Below are 17,222 nucleotides of genomic sequence, written 5' to 3'. Positions count from 1 at the left end.
TAAGTACTGGAGAGCTCAGCCGTGGAGTCACACACCGCAATAAATCCCTCAAGGGCGGTGTTTGTGCACCTCACCAGTCTGCACACAGTTACAAACAGAGACCAAGAGCACAGACTTTCAGCACAAACTTCGCGCAGTCTCTCAGACTCGAGCGGCGTGAATTCCAGTCAGACACAGCAAAGGCTGGCTTTGGAACAAACAGCAATGTTTCTTGTCCTGCAATAAAATAACACATATAATTCCAGACCTACGTCCCCAACAATCTGTTTTCTGTGGAGATTTTAGGTTAATCTTTTAAACTTTGAGTCTTTCAATCAAACGTGATCCGGAAACTGCGCTCTTGCTCCTTGCGGCGGCTCTCGCAAACCTTCGTCCCCTCTTCAACCTTTCTCTGCAACACAGCTGCGGGAGAAACAAGGGATCAATCTTACAGTCACCCTAAAACACAGCCCTCCGCAGTTCAGCCTGAAGAAAGAGAAACATCTGAATTCTGACAGTCCCTCAGACTGGAGAGTGCACAAAGGAGGAAAATCCAACACAAAGCACGGCTAACCCTCCAAGGCAGAGGTTGTCTAAAAAGCATCTGAGGCAGTCACGGACTGGCAGGCAGAAGCGAAGGAGTTCTGGGACACGGTGGTGACACTTACTGCTGTGCCAGCTTGCTGCAGTTTCAGGGCACCGCATCGGAGAGCAGAGCAAACTCTCGCTGAACAGAGGGCACCAGGCATCGCAAATATATTAAAAAAAAATCTCGGCACGAGCTAAAGCAATTTCTGATTTCATTCCACGAAAGCTTATCAGAAGCTATTCAATGGGGGCTATGGCATTTCTGTCAGTCTGTGGCTTGGAGATAGATATTCCAGGATAGCTTTTATTCCATACAGCATGCCACACCAGAATCTTCCAGTAACAAATGAGCAACACATTTCAGTTTGTCACTTTTCAAAAATTCACCATGCAAGACTTTCTGGGTCTCTCAGGAAGAGGCAGAAGGTCAGAACAAGACTCTGTCCAAACACTCCTTTCACTTGTGGAAGAAGCACCACGCTGCGTCCACGTTCACCCAGTTCACGGAACTGTGGCAGTGCTGGTTAACACCCATTTGAAGGAGGTGCCACAGTTGCACATAATGGCTTAATGAGTCAGACCAGTTAGTAGCCACTCTGTATGGGGATGCCTAGACAAGATCACTGGCTGCTGCAGGTGTTCCTCAGGAAACAAAACTGATACCATCACCTACAGCACAGTTGTCCTAGTTCTGGTGTGGGAGTGGGCGGAGGTTCATATTCCCCCCCCCCCCCCAAAACAATGTTAAGGCATGCTTCCTTCTCAGGCCTACCCAGCTGGCAAGGGCTTACTTCAAACTTGCATTGTTTTTCCACCGTACCGCCCAAGTGCACACAGTAACAGGAAATCTCCTTGCTGAGAACCCCATGGAAACAGGGAGGTACGTTAACCTTTTAAAAAACCTGCAATTTCTCACAGTCATTGTTTTTTTCCTTGTTTGAAGGTGAACTGAGGATTAACTGTTTCTTTAGACGTACAGTTCCCAGCAAAGAAACGGAATCGTTATTAACTGATAAAACAATTTCTTCAGGAATGAATGACAGAGGATTAAAAAATGGGTCTCCTTTCTAGGAAAACTTAGAGGAAATTGGATTGCTATTTTCACACACATTCTATAAAGTCAGAATTCCGATGCCACAGGAGCTGCAGCAGATTTCCCAATACAGGCATGTTTGGAATGCAGGAGTTAGCATCTGTGTGCTGGAAGAAAAAGCCAAATTAAATCCTGACCTAACCCAATAATACTGTCTAAACACGGGTAGGAGTATGCCTGCTCTCACCCAAGCAGCACACCAGGTGGGAGCACTTTCCCAGCACTGCAGCCAGTGCCCTGTGGTGCTGGTGAGGGGAGCACTCGTTTGCTCTGCCATGCCCCCACGTGGCTGCGAACATCAGCTCAGGTCAAACCCACAGAATTCTCGAGTCCCTCACAGGAGGCGCTCCCTGAGAAGAGTTCTGTTCTTCTGTTGGGTTTTGGTACAGCACCACAGTGTGCTAGTTGAGGGTGAATCCAAGACAAGAAACAACACGAACTACACCACCGAGTTCTCACTGTGGAGTGCATCTTCTGCTCTGCACTACATTTCAAGTCATTACTACACTCCACATGTCACACGTGTGACGTTTCCGTGCTCCAGAGCTACCGCGCCTGCAGATGAATGCTACTCAGTCTTCCCTGTATTTGGCTTTCCCACTGTGGCAGGGCAGATGATAACGTTGGACACAGCCCCCCACAGTATTCCAATTCCAAAGAGAAACCCCACAACAATTTAGAAAATGAAATATTTAACCTTAGTTTGACAGAACAAAGCACAAGGTTTTCAAGCCCTCTCTGCTTTGCACTGATGCACTTCAAGCACTGTTTTTATGCAAAACATGAGCTGTTGCCAGGAATGGCTTCTCAGCAGAAGCCTTTCACGTACATCAGGAAGATTCAAGCACAGAAGGGATAGTGTCATTGAAGGTGAGGAGAAGATTCCTCAGGGATCTACAGGAATTCATTGATGTTCTAGAAACACTTGCACACATGCTACATGCTTTCTATTTACATTCCCAAAAAGCTGCAAGATGACTCTCACCTGAGTTCTGGTCAATCCACTGCAACGAATCCATGTGTGCATTCAAAATCTTACAGATCTGCTGAAGCTGAGTAGAAAGAGAAGGTGCAAGTCATTTGTTACACTACATAAAAACTACGAGCAGCAAAAACCAGCCTGCCTGTCCCTGCCTTTGGAACATGATGCAATCAAATTTCTCATATGTACAGCTCTGCTAACTTTGCAGCCACCTTCCCAGTGACATGTGTGCAGCAACTGTGTTGCTTTGCTTCTCTTTACCGTCAGGAAAACACGCTGGTCTAGAGTATTTGTCTGTGGTTTAAGCTTATTTCAGTTCAGACCTAGGAATCACCACCACATTAATGACCTTAGGCTTGAGATAGCAAAAGTAAAAGTGACCTGGGGAAAAAACTCAGAAATTTTGACTGAGAAAAAGCATCTCATTAAAGCCACAAGGAGGGTCAAGATCATTTTAATACATATCAGAGAGAGCAGGCAACTCAGATCTTGCTTTCACGTGGATACAAAAGTAATATAAGGAAAAGAATCAGCAGCTACAAAGGGCATCATCAACAAAATTTAGATTTGCCTCTAGAAAGATGCAAGCGATGGAGTAGGTAACCGGACCAATGTTAAGAAATGCCTCTGAATCAAGTTGTCATCTAGGCAAAAGTTAGACAAGGAAATCACCAGAGTTCATAGCAGAATGAGATACTTTGAGAACTATTAACAGAACTACAGAGCAAGTACATGAGTCGGGGTGGCTTGTGTTGGAGAAGAGAAGGCTCCGGGGTGATCTCATAGCAGCCTTCCAGTACTTAAAGGGGCCTGCAAGAAAGCTGGAGAGGGACTTTTTACAAGGGTGTGTACTGATAAAACAAGGGGAATTAAATTTAAACTGAAAGAGGGCACATTTAGACTAGATCTAAGGAAGAAATTTTTCACTCAAAGGGTGGTGAGGCAGTGGAACAGGTTGCCCAGAGAAGTTGTGGAAGCGTTCAAGGCCAGCTTGGATGAGGCTTCGGGCAACCTAGTGTAGTGGAAGGTTTCCCTGCTCAGGGCAGTGGGGTTGGAACTAGATGATCTTTGAGGTCCCTTCCAACCCAAACCATTCTATGATTCTATGATAATGCAAGCTTTGCCAGAACAGAACCAACCCAAGGACGAAACAAAATACCCTTCCAAGGTTGAAACTACAAACAGCAGAGTATCCATGAGTGGACAGACCAAGAGTCAGAACTGTTAAAATATCCTTTGTGTCTTTACCAACACACAAATGAATAAGGCTTGGATTTACCGGGTCACTCGTGTCTGCTGGGCCTCTTGATGTATTCAAGTGCTCAGTGATGTCCTTCAGGTCTTGTGCCATACGCTTCAACTGAGCATCTATGTTTTCGGCCAGTTTATAGCTGCAAAACGCATGGGAACCAAGGTCAGAATATTTAAAGTGAACTTTAGAAGACCTGCTCCCAGTCACACCAACTCTGGACCATCAACTCTTTCAATCAAGGCTGGCAGATCCATGGGAAGAGCACCACGAGAAGCATTCCATCACACTGAGGAAGCAACCCCTAACCCCCTTTCTGTCTTGATAGATACAAGGAGACTGACAAGCAATAGTGTGGAGGGCTTTCTGGAAGGTACTGTCAGAACGGAAGGAACCAACCACTCCAGATTCTTCAAGATTATTATCTCTTGAAACACACAGACACTCCTTTTAATACCCTGTGTCCAGTTTCAGCTGGGACAGGGTTAGCTTTTTAGTAGCCGGAGCACCATCATGTTTCGGATTTAGTATGGGATTTGTTACGAGAAGAATGTTGCTAACACACTAATGTTTATAGTTGGTACTGAGAAATCAAGGACTTTTCACCTTCCCACATTTTTGTCAGTTTTCAGGTGCAAGGCTGTCTGGGGGAGCATGGCTGGAACAAAGGACCACAACTCCTAGCTTATGATTCGAGCTTAGATTAAGGCACAAATTGGCCAATGGAATATTCTATATCATGCAACGTTATGTCCAGTAGCTAGATGAGGATTGGCCAGGAAGTTTAATCTCTCTTGGACCTCAGAGTTCTATCTTGCTCTCTCTCTTTTTGAGCATCTCACTCCTTCTGGATTGCGGTTTTGGGATGACTTGCCAAAACGGGATGAGCGTTGGTCACTGGCCAGTGACCAATTACACTGCGCATCACTTGTGTGTATTAATTAATAGTATATGATAATATATAAAATGATACTAACAGAAAATAAAATTAGAAGTAAAAATTATAATTATTAAATTGTTCTTATCTCAACCTCTGAGTCTCCTTCTCTTGTCCTCTTTAGTTCTCTTCACCATTTCCTGGAGGTAGGGAGGGTGGGAGAGCTGCTGCGTGGCGTTTAGTGCTGGCTAGGTTAAACTATGACAGTCTGCTACAATTCAGCACTTAAGGATTACAAGGATACTTGAGCCACACATAGTGCATTCTGCTCTCATCACTTCTGTCACTAAATAATCACTGATTTTTACAGACTATGCCAAAATTAGTGACCTCTTCCCAGACAGCTGATTAGGCCAACATCCAAAGAGCTTTCCATGCTGATGCAAGGGCTTCCAGCCGCAACTGCCCTATTTCTAATCCCTAAAATCTAAGCTGCCGTGCATAAAACAGCATAACATATTTGACAAAGGCCGTTGACACATCAGTGCTGTCATGCATCCCAGCTCTACTTCTCTTTGATTCACTATCACCACATTAGTCTGCTCATCACATGCTCCAAGCAGATCGTGTCTTACGTCCTCTCTCGTTCTTCATCTGCATGCTGCAAGTAGATAGTCCCGCTCTGTTCCTTCACAGACTCCTCCAAAGGGGTCAACAAGTCCTCAAGCTCTTTCTGCTGTGACAGAATGAAGTCCAGTTCCTGATCCAGTCTGAAAATAAACATGTTAAATTACTCCCCTTAGAGGTTATATACCGTCTTGATCAACCATACCACAACGCTAGAAGATGCAAAACAGAAACAAAAATTATCTCTAGCGTTCATAGTTTCGTACCTCTTCTGATCAAGCTTCACTTTCTCTACTTCTCTGTGTAATGAAGTAATCTGGAAACAAGAGACACTGAATTACACCATGAGAATTCAAAACTCAACTCATAAGAGAAGAGTGGTGCAACTGAGAAGAAGCCAGCATCATACAAACCTCTCCTAGAAACAAGAAACAGTCACGTAAAGATTCGCAGACCGAAAATTGAATAACAGAGGTTTGGCTTTGAAAGCTCCATCCTAAAAATCACAGAATGGTTAGGGTTGGAAAGGACCTCAAAGATCATCTAGTTCCAACTCCCCTGCCATGGGCAGGGAAATCCTCCACTACACCAGGTTGCCCAAAGCCTCATCCAACCTGGCCTTGAACACCTCCAGGGGGGGCATCCACAACTTCTCTGGGCAACCTGTTCCAGTACCTCACCACCCTCAAAGTAAAGAATTTCTTTCTTATATCTAACCTAAATCTGCCCTCTTTCAGTTTAAATCCATTGCCCCTTGTCCTATCACTACACGCCCTTGTAAAACGTCCCTCTCCAGCTTTCCTGTAGGCCCCCTTTAGGTACTGGAAAGCTGCTATGAGATCACCCCGGAGCCTTCTCTTCTCCAGGCTGAACAGCCCCAACTCTCTCAGCCTGTCTTCATAGCAGAGATGTTCCAGCCCTCGGATCATCTTCGTGGCCCTCCTCTGGACTCGTTCCAGTAGCTCCATGTCCTTCTTGTGTTGGGGACTCCAGAGCTGAACACGGTATTCCAGGTGGGGTCTCACGAGAGCTGAGTAGAGGGGCAGAATCACTTCCCTCGACCTGCTGGCCACACTCCTTTTGATACAGCCCAGGATACGGTTGGCTTTCTGGGCTGCCAGTGCACATTGCCGGCTCATGCTGAGCCTCTCATCCACCAGCACTCCCAAGTCCTTTTCCTCAGGGCTGCTCTCAATCCATTCTCCGCCCAGCCTGTACTTGCGCTTGGGATTGCCCCGACCCACGTGCAGGACCTTGCACTTGGCCTTGTTGAACTTCATTAGGTTCTCACAGGCCCATCTCTCCAGCCTGTCAAGGTCCCTCTGGATGGCTTCCCTTCCCTCCAGCGTGTCCGCAACACCCCACAACTTGGTGTCATCTGCAAACTTGCTGAGGGTGCACTCAATCCCACTGTCCGTGTCTCCAACAAAGATGTTAAATAGCACTGGTCCCAGTACCGACCCCTGAGGAACACCACTCGTCACTGGCCTCCATGTGGACATTGAACCGTTGACCATAACTCTTTGAGAGCGACCATCCAGCCAATTCCTTATCCACCGAGTGGTCCATCCATCAAAAACCACGTCTTTCCAGTTTAGAGACAAGGATGTCGTGTGGGACAGTATCAAACGCTTTGGATAAGTCCAGGTAGACAATGTCAGTTGCTCTTCCCCTATCCATCAATGCTGTAACCTCATCATAGAAGGCCACCAAATTAGTCAGGCAGGATTTGCCCTTAGTGAAGCCATGTTGGCTGTCACCAATCACCTCCTTGTTTTCTATGTGCCTTAGCATAGTCGCCAGGAGGATGTGCTCCATGATCTTGCCGGGCACAGAGGTGAGACTGACTGGCCTGTAGTTCCCCGGGTCTTCTTTTTTCCCCTTTTTAAAGATGGGAGCTATGTTTCCCTTTTTCCAGTCATTGGGAACTTCACCAGATTGCCACGACTTCTGAAATATGATGGATAGAGGCTTAGCGACTTCATCTGCCAGTTCCCTCAGGACCCGCGGATGCACCTCATCAGGTCCCATGGACTTGTCCACCTTTGGGTTCTTTAGATGGTCTCGAACCTGATCTTCTCCTACAGTGGGCAGTTCTTCCTTCTCCCAGTCCCTGCCTTTGCCTTCCGTGACTTGGGCCATGCCGCTAGAGCTCTTGCCAGTGAAGACTGAGGCAAAGAAGTCGTTGAGAACCTCAGCCTTCTCCATATCCTGGGTGGCCAGGTCCCCCGTTTCCTTCCGGAGAGGGCCTACATTTCCCTAGATCTCTTTTTATCACTGACATATCTACAGAAGCCTTTCTTGTTGCCCTCGATGTCCCTGGCCAGATTTAACTCTATCAGGGCTTTGGCTTTCCTAACCTGATCTCTGGTTACTCGGACAATTTCTCTGTATTCTTCCCAGGCTACCTGTCCTTGCTTCCACCCCCTATAGGCTTTCTTTCTTTTTGTGCCCGAGTTGGTCCAGGAGCTCCTTATTCATCCATGCGGGCCTCCTGGTCTTCCTACCTGACTTTCTCTTTGTTGGGATGCACCGCTGCTGAGCTTGGAGGAGATGATCCTTGAATATTAACCAGCTTTCTTGTGCCCCTCTTCCCTCCAGGGCCTCATCCCATTGTACTCTAGCGAGGAGATCCTTGAAGAGGCCCAAGTCTGCTTTCCTGAAATCCAGGGTAGTGAGCCTGCTATGCACCCTCCTTGCTTCTTTAAGTGTCTTGAATTCTACCATTTCATGATCGCTGCAGCCAAGGCTGTCCTTGAGCGTCACGTTCCCCACCAGCCCTTCATTGTTAGTGAGAACAAGGTCCAGCGTAGCACCCCTCCTCGTTGGTTCCTCTACCACTTGGAGAAGGAAGTTATCATCCATGCATTCCAGGAACCTCCTGGATTGCCTGTGCCTTGCTGTGCTATCCTTCCAACAGATATCAGGATGGTTGAAGTCCCCTATGAGGGCCAGGGCTCGTGAACGTGAGGCAGCTCCAATCTGTCTGTAGAGGCCCTCATCCACCCAGTCCTCCTGGTCAGGTGGCCTGTAGCAGACCCCTACTACTACATCCCCTGTCCCTGCTCTGCCTTTAATCCTAACCCGTAAGCTCTCAGTCAGGACTTCATTCGTCCCCAGGTGCAGCTCCATGCACTCTAGCTGGTCCTTGACATAGAGGGCAACTCCTCCTCTTCTTCTTCCCTGCCCATCCTTCCTAAAGAGCCTGTACCCTTCTATTCTGACACACCAGTCATAGGATTCATCCCACCACGTCTCCGTGATGCCAGTAAGATCATATCCCAACAGGCGCGCACACACTTCTAACTCCTCTTGCTTATTCCCCATGCTGCGCGCATTGGCATAAAGGCATTTAAGTTGGGCCCCAGATGAATCTGACTTCCTGGCTGGAGCAGCTGGAATTCCCTTCTTCTGTTCCACAGGTACTTCCAGCATATCTTTACGATTCTTGATATTCCCCCCCTTCCCCTTCAAATCTAGTTTAAAGCCCTGTCAATGAGCCCTGCTAGCTTTTGCGCTAAGACCCTCGTTCCCCTCTGAGAAAGGCAAGTCCCATCCGGTGCCATCAGACCTGGTTCAGGGAAAGCCTCCCCATGATCAAAGAAACCAAATTTCCGTCGGTGGCACCAGCCTCTGAGCCATCTGTTAACCAAGTCTGGTTTTTTGTTCCTTTCTATATTCTTTCCTGCCACTAAAGGGATTGAAGAAACACTACCTGGGCTCCTGACCCTTCGACCAATCGCCCCAATGCCCTAAAGTCCCTTTTGATGGCCTTTAGACTTCTCTCTGTTACCTCATCAGTTCCGACCTGCATTACCAGTAATGGATAATAATCAGAGGGCCGTACCAGACCAGGGAGTTTCCTAGTGACATCCCTGACCCGGGCCCCAGGGAGGCAGCAGACTTCCCTGTGGGTTGGGTCCGGTCGACATATTGGCCCCTCTGTTCCCTGCAGAAGGGAATCACCTACGACAATTATCTTCCTTTTTCTTTTAACAGAGGCAGTCAGAAATCATGGGGCGGACTGACTCACCTTAGGCAACCCTCTGCATGGGCCCTCGTCTATATTTTCCTCTTTTGATGAGGTTTTAATGCCAACAGCAGTCCAACCCGGCTTTGGAGACATCTCCAAGCAGGGACAACCATCACCCTCCCTGTCATCCAGTTCTCCTTGCAGAGCACTGTACCTGTTACATAAGGACACCTGGGGGGGGGCGAGGGAATTGCCAGGCAATTGCGCTTGCCACGCCGAGCAGGGACCTTGTGCCATTGCTCCCTGTCCCCTAATTCCTCACGTTCCCTGATCCCCTTTAACCTCTCTACTTCATCTTTCAGCTCTGTCACAACCAGATTATGGAAGTTGTCAATTTCCCTCTCGCTTTCCCTAATTATTCCCAAAATAACTTGTTATCATCGTGTAAACTTACAGAACAGACTGCCAAGCTTCAATGCCTGTAGACCAGAACAGACAAACATCCAGTCTTTCAAAAGCTCACAGAAATAATTCACATCTATTTTTCTCACAAGTAGAAAGTCCCACTAGATGGCTCGCTGCATCAGTAACACTGAAGGCTTTAAGGATCTAAGCAAGCCACCCCAGGTTACACTGGATGTCACCTTACCTTCTCCCCATTCTCTATCAGTGTCTGATCCCAGGCATTCACTTGCGTAGCTTGATGGAGAAAGTGTTTCTCTTGGTCTTCCAGTTCCAGACTCCACTTGTTTATCAAACTTTCCAACTGGGCATAAGTCATCACTGGAGGCGCACTGAAAGGAAGCGCCAGACAATACACAACACAAGATCAAAAACCAAAATATAAACACCACCACTCATTTCCCCTTCCTCCACCAGATGCCAACATTAATACTGCCTCTTGCACCAATCGAGAAACACTCAGTTACAACAAAATACTCACCTGGGGGTTGTTGTGGTTATGGCAGTTGTGGAAGTTCCAGCTCCAATAGCACCAGTCGTAGTTAATGGCTTCAGATTCAAAGCAAAGCCAGAAGCAGAAGTAGTGCCTGAAAGGAGAGATTCAAGTCAAGCAACAGGAGAGGACACATCTGCTCTCCAACAAATCCAGAAGAGCTCCAATATGCACTCCTAAGCACAGTGCTGTATGAGCTCAAATAGGTCCCTTTGAAGGGACAAAAAGCAAATCCCACGTCTGCCCAGAAGAGAAAGAAGTGCAGCTGGACACAAGAGTAGTGGACTGAGAACGCCTAACCAGTGGTTCTAGTAAAACTTTGCACTGGCAGCCTGCACTTGGCCCACGCATTATGCAAAGAAACACAGCGTTAACCCACACACCTCTCAATCTCCTCGTGTTTTAACACTAGGACCAATAACTACCAGCACACCCAGTTCCTCTCCTACATCTTGGCAGAAGATGAGAATTCTGTGTTTGCACAGAGCTAAGAGCATCTATCAGATAGTTCTCTCAGACAGTCACAAGGCACTCCTGGGCACTGAACTCAAATTCTTCACAGTCACTCCGAAAACAAGCTTTAGAAAGACCTTGAGAGCTGAGCACCATCCATGTTATCACACTGAAAACTGACCTGTAACTGCATCTGGAAAAGGATGTTCAGTCCTGAACATCAACCCTGTTCAGCAGAAAATTCCACTGCAGGTTCGCCACTTCAATACAGCACTTACCTCTGCTTTTTTTTTTTTTTTTGGCAGAGAAGCAAAAGAAATCCTACACTGTGAAACTTGTAATGTGGAAGAAACAGACCAATGGGGCAGAACTGAAATATAAAACATCTCTCCTTAACACTCCCCACAAGTCTTTGGCTTCCCCCTTCCGCCATTGGGACATCTCTCCCTCACCTCTTAGAGCAATTCCCCCCCTACACAGGCAGGTTAGAGAAGGAGCAGCTCATCTATTTACTTTACGTGCTCCAGACCAGAACATCAAAGCCTATGGGCTTTCCTTCACCCAAAGCAGGATGGGTGTCCACAGAAGGGCTCTCATAAGTAACCGTGCATTTGGGGAGATGGAAAATGAGGATCAGAGAAAGAAATACTGTGTTATTTTCAGTTGCTGGAGGGCATTAGAAATCACAACTGCTGTGCTGCTACACCAGCGTGGCCTTTTACGCCTCCTCAGAGTACTGAAGTCAGCCTTCCTTATCTTCAGCCACTTCCACAGCAGCTAGTCCTTACCAGTGGTAGTGCTTGTTGCAGCAGCTGTTGTTCCAGGAACTTTTAATCCAAACCCAAGCGTTCCAAGACTGACTGTCCCAGTGGAAGGGGCACCAACTGTAGACAGAAGGCAACGTTAAGAGTTTGCGTAAGCCATTAAAGGCAGTACCCCATGGAAAAGCTCTACCCTGCCTGCTCACCCACCTCCATCTGGTCTTTACTTGTATTAACCAGGATCAGAACTTGGCTACTGCCTTAAAGCTGTCAGAAAGCAAACACTATTTCCCGCCATACAAATAATTTTGCCAGGAGAAATTTGCCAGTTATTGCCAGAGGAACTTGCAAACATGCACCTGTGTGAATACTTGTGCTTAGCACACGGCATCTCCACTGTCACAGGCCACTGTTCTTAACGAAGTGCCAACACCTACCCCAAGAGCCACAGGCAGACGCAACCAGACTCGAGGCCCTGGAGCCTGGAAGAAAGCAGCTAAAATGTCACTAGAAAGCTCAGTTGTGGCGACACTTCCCAGACAGAGAAACCAAGAAACTCACGTACAGCCAAAACTGCCACATGCTTGCCCACTCTGAATCCAAAGCGGGCTTTACTTTGAACAAAACCCTCCGTGCCTCACCACTGAAGACAGTCTACCAGAAATCACAAAGAACGAGGGTGGCAAACAGTGAAAAGAGCTGGCCTTTGGAATTCTCCCCCAGCATCGACAGCTCCACTACTGAGAGGCAGCACCAACCACGCTGTTCATCCATCCCTCATCAGATAAAATCTGTATGCTGTGACTTACGGGAGAGGCCCGTGGTGGTGGTCGACGTGGGTGCTGAAGAGCTCACTACAGATGCAAACAACGTAGGCCCCGTTGAACCAAGAACAGAGGCTGTGGTGGTAGATGCAGTTGTGGCAGCTGTGGATGTTACTACAAACAGAAAAAGCACACACCTTGTACAATCGTGCTGAGAAGGCAACACAAATTTGCCCATCTACACCAGGTTTTTTATGGATGTAAGAGCTTTAAACTATTTCTGTCTCTCATTCTACCTCAACTCTCTTTTCCAATATACCCTTTAAACCTGTGGTTCCCTTCCACTACGCTCCCGCAACAAGCACAAAACACAATTTGGTACGTGCGACACGATAAAAAATACAGAACACAAGTTCAATGGCTGCATGAACTGTTCACAGACTACTGATGCTGTTGCAAATTCACAGTAACAAACACTCCTCGCCCATTCCCAGACTCCGCTTCAGAAAACTACTCCCAGAAGGACAGCAGATTCACAAAGTCTTGAGTAATTATGTCCTGAAACCACTTCCTACCTCCAAGTTTGGTTCCAAAGGACAGAGCGGGTCCCTGGCTGGTAGCAGCAGTCAGGGTTGCCGTGGGGGCACAAGTAGCTGCTGTTGAAGGCAGTGACCCAAAGTTTAGACCTGGAATGAGGAGCACAAGGAAAAGACGCACCTTTTACTATGGAGACACTGTAGCTCCTGCTGATCACAGCGACCGTCAAGGTAGAAGCAACAAGAAAAACACCAATATTCAGTGTAACAACTACTCTGCGTTACCCAGGAAATTAGCTAGGGCTAACAAGCTCGCTACCTACACAGACTTTCAAGAATGGTTCTAACACAGATGAACATCGCCCTCACCCCAGAGCTGATGGCCTTCCCCCCAGGCCTGCGCTGTCACCAACAATAAATCAAAAGCTGCAAAATGAACTTTTGCCAGACTCTGCAGGAGGGGCCACGTTCCTGCTGCTGGGAAGACAGACAGTGGTTAATTACAAAAATCAGCCAGACCAAGGTGCTGTCCTGAGAAACTCCAACAAATACAGGCTTTTTTTGGCCAGACGGGCCTAGACAAGAGGCAATCTCACTAGCTCATTTAAGTACATGTTCAAACTCTGCCAATTGCTGTAATGGGAAGAAACAAGTGGATTCAGGCACATCGGCAAGGATCCCAATGGATGGGGGATTCTAGATGTATTATCTGCTGGCCTCAAGAAAATAAATGATCCATACAAGTTCAATAACATAGGAGGTTGGAGTCATCGACTTCCCATAAAAACAGCGTGCCAAAGGCTGAAGAGCGATTTGTTACTCATCACTGGAGACCCCAGGGACATCCGTATCGGAAAAACCACTGACTCTAGCCGCTCGCTTCGCTTCACGCCCGCAGAAGCAAGAAGCTGCAGAGCCTCCACACCATCCCCAGTTGCCCTCCATGCTGACAGGCTTCCTGACTCCAGCTGCCGTTCCAAGCCCAGGCACTCACCTCCACTGGCTCCCGAGGCTGAAGGGGGCTGTTGACTGGGTTGCAGCTCCCACGGTGGCAGCAGTGGTGGCAGCAGCTGCAGGGGCTGTTCCAAAGGTCAACCCCGTGGGTGCTGCTTGCGGAGCTGCAGTGTCGATGCCAAAGCTGGCTGTTCCGGCCTGAGTTGTGCTACCACTGGAAAAAGTAAACCCTCCAGTTGTCCCAGACTGAGCGGTGGTGGTGCTGGTGGTAGTGGTGGTGCCAGCAGATCCAAACACAAAGCCAGAAGGGGCGGCTGCTGCTTGACTCGAGGGCGCGCTGGTTGGTACTGAGCTACCAAATCCAAAGCCCCCCGTGGTGCCAGTAGCTGGGGTTGCAGTGCTGCTTCCAAAGTTCAATTTTGGTGCGTTTGCCCTGGAAAGGAAAGAGAAGAAGTCAACCTCAGACACACATCCAGTCAAGTCCTGAGTCAGCTTTCTTACAGACCATTTCCTGACAGCAGAAGCCACCTTCCAGAAGGACGTGCACTTGACCGGTTTATGTTTCAACTGTGACAGAGACTGTATCGCTAGTCCCCATTCCAGCTCCCTTCCCACTGCTCCCACCCGGCAAGCTCCGACAACAGCAGTTCCAAAGAACCAGCTCAAAGCTCACGGCCTTTCCTACGGACAGAGCAGTCCCACTGGGCTAAGGAAACGTTCCAATCACTCCAGGTTCTGACCACAAAGGACAAGACAGTTAGGCTTAGGCACAACGTTTTATCATTTCTTCCTGCAAGCATCAATACCCCAATTGCAGACTCGAACCACGAACAGTTTATTCTCAGCCCTCATCTGAAACAGCCGGCGCTGGCAAACAGCAGGGCTCGCCGAACGCTTTCCCGAACGCGCCACACTGCAGCCGGAATTCTGAGGCACAAAGCAACAGGTTCGCTCCCTGGGAGCCACTTGCAAGGCGCTCCCAGAGCAGCCCGGAGGGCATCGCCCCCTCGCGCTCCCGAGCGGTCAGGGCCGCTCGGCAAAGCCGACGCCCGCCCCGGGCCCGGCCGACCCCCGGCTCTCACCCCAGCGGGAACACGCTCGCTGCCGGGGCCGCGGCGGCCGCGGACGCCGTCCCGAAGCTGAAGCCGGCAGGCTGCGCCGCAGCGCCCGGCGTGCTGAAGGAGAAGGGCCCGGCGGGCTGGCTGCTGGCGGACGTCTGGGCCGCGCTCCCGAAGCTGAAGCCGCCCGAGGCGGCGGGCGTGGAAAAGGAGAAGCCGGTCGCGGCCGTCGTGGCCGCCGTCTTCGGCGCGCCGAACGTGAAACCGCCTCCCGCCCCGCCCGACCCGAAGGTGAACTGGTTCATGGCGGCTGCGGCCGGCAGGAGCAGGGACCGCCGCTGGGGCAGACCCGGGACGGGACGGCGGCGGCCCCGCTCTCAAGGCTCTCCCCGCCACCGCGCGCAGAAATGACGCACATTCACCGCCACCGCGCGCAGAAATGACGCACATTCACCGCCACCGCGCGCAGAAATGACGCACATTCACCGCCACCGCGCGCAGAAATGACGCACATTCACCGCCACCGCGCGCAGAAATGACGCACATTCACCGCCACCGCGCGCAGAAATGACGCACATTCACCACCACGCCTGCACCCGCCCCTCTCCCCTGCTCCCAACCACCGGCCGGATCTGCCCGCCCTCAACAGCCATTGGCTCGTCCCGCCGCCGCTCGGGGCGGCCCGGGCCGGATTGGCTCGCGGGGCGGCAGGAGGCGGGGCGGGCAGCGGCGGCCCGTTGCCGTGGTGACGGGACGCGGCCGGCAGGCGGCTGCGGCCGTGCGGCGGTACCCGGCGCTCGGGCGGGCCGGAGCTGCCGCTCGCTGCCGCTGCAGAGCCGGCCGCCCCGGGGCGGGCCGCTGCGCCGAGCCGGGCCGCGCCTGGTGCGTCCCTGGCAGGATGGGCCGCCCGGGTGCCGGTACCGCGGGGCCGGGGCCGCTGTGCAGCCCGAGAGCGGAGCCGTGGCGGGGAGGCTCTCCCTGACACTGTGTTTCCGTTCGCCCCCAGCTTGAGCCTGGAGCTGGGGCTGTTCTCAGCCCGCCCGCAGCGAGCGGGTGGGCAGGGAACCTGCGACAAGATCTCGGACCTAAGCCCTCAGTGCCAGGCCTGAGCAAAGGCATCATGTTGCCCTCTCCCTGGCTGTGTTACCCCATGTTGACATGGGGTCTGCCAGATATAAGAGTTACTGCGAGCTTGAGCTGTGATTGCAACTAATGCTTGGAGCAAAAGAGTCTATAATCTGAGCGCAAAGAGAGAGGGTTGATTATGTTCCATTCTATAGTTGTTGATATCACACGTTAGAGTTTGGCTAAACTTTTTTCCTTCAGAACACACAGCAGGAAAATTGTGCTTTATGACGGTAAAGAACACTTTTTGTTCTTTCCTTCATCTGGCACTTGTTTTTTTCTGCAGTAGGTGAGCAGTGCGTATTGATATGGACAAGCGTTCCTCAGGCTCTTCTCTGCAGCTCCTTGCCAAACTGCTACGGGAGGATCAAGAAGAGGATGATGATGAACATGTGGTGAGTCTTTCCTTAAGAAATGCTGCTGCTTTAGGTGTTGTACTATAGCCTAACCTTGTTAACTGAGGAGAAGCAAATCTGTCTTTTCCCGAAGTGAGTAAAAGCGAATGAAAACCTTAGAAGTTTAACAAGCTCTTGAGGAGAGAGAAAGAATGCCCCAGGAAAACAAGGAGAGATCGTGACCACAAAATGGGAGGGAGATTTATTTTTTCAGCCTGAAGGACATGAGACATGTATTGAAAGAGGCTTAAGAGCTTAGACTTCCCTTTGCTTTCCCTGAAGTCTACCAGAGATTAAGGCAATTCATCTAAATACTTTATATGAATGGAAAAAGGTTGCCTGCTCAACTTCTGAGAACAGACTAAAATATCCAGTGGCGACAGAGTGTACTAATTCTGTGCGGCAGCCATTGAAGAACTGTAGAAGACAGTTGATCACTGAAGTACAATTGATATGTTGGTGATTGTAGAATAAGGAGAGGTGAGTAATCATTCTAAGGTGAATGATTAATAAGATAAATATCTTTCTATTTTTCTGTATCATTAATCTCAGGACTAGGATGAAAAATCACAGCTTTTGGAAAACGTATGTTGCTCCTGCAATACGCAACTGCTGCTTTTATCTGGGCATGCATGGTGCTGGGGAGAAATGACCCAGGAGGGCCACAGGTGCCAACAATCACAATGTAGAAAGCCTCTGTGAAGACTAAAACTTTGCCAAGTCTCTTAGGATTTTTAACAAGTCATGTATGACATGGATAACAAAAATGGCAAAATGCCTCAGAGTTCCTCCAAGTCACTTCTCACAAAGAGCCATCTGGCTGACCCAGCAGCTGTGTGCTAGTAGTAACAAT

At 49.4% G+C, this 17,222-nt stretch overlaps 2 protein-coding genes across 3 annotated transcripts in view; one reads left to right on the top strand and one right to left on the bottom strand.

The window, feature by feature from the left end:
• Positions 1-17,222, top strand: part of DNAAF6 (dynein axonemal assembly factor 6) — a 36,795-nt gene that overhangs the window by 6,184 nt on the left and 13,389 nt on the right. Inside the window, exon 1 of one of the 2 annotated variants that reach the window (XM_086619810.1) lies at positions 16,283-16,369. The exons of the other annotated variant lie outside the window; for it this stretch is intronic. Within the exon in view, the coding sequence (XP_086475936.1) occupies positions 16,283-16,369 (87 nt within the window). Of the gene's footprint in view, positions 1-16,282; positions 16,370-17,222 lie in introns of those variants that run through there. 2 annotated transcript variants of the gene reach the window in all.
• On the bottom strand, positions 163-15,154 carry LOC104369980 (nuclear pore glycoprotein p62). Its single transcript, XM_086619894.1, has 13 exons — positions 14,874-15,154; positions 13,832-14,224; positions 13,283-13,314; positions 12,877-12,987; positions 12,347-12,475; positions 11,565-11,660; positions 10,312-10,417; positions 10,018-10,162; positions 5,662-5,711; positions 5,404-5,538; positions 3,922-4,033; positions 2,646-2,712; positions 163-402 (listed from the first exon to the last, which is right to left on the bottom strand). Exons 1-13 carry the CDS (start codon positions 15,152-15,154, stop codon positions 311-313), a joined length of 1,749 nt encoding a protein of 582 aa, XP_086476020.1. The 3' UTR covers positions 163-310.

Source organism: Tauraco erythrolophus, chromosome 13 (assembly GCF_009769465.1).
Source record: "Tauraco erythrolophus isolate bTauEry1 chromosome 13, bTauEry1.pri, whole genome shotgun sequence".
NCBI lineage: Eukaryota > Metazoa > Chordata > Aves > Musophagiformes > Musophagidae > Tauraco > Tauraco erythrolophus.
Note: the sequence above shows the minus strand (reverse complement) of the source record. Positions and strands in the feature narration are given on the sequence as shown.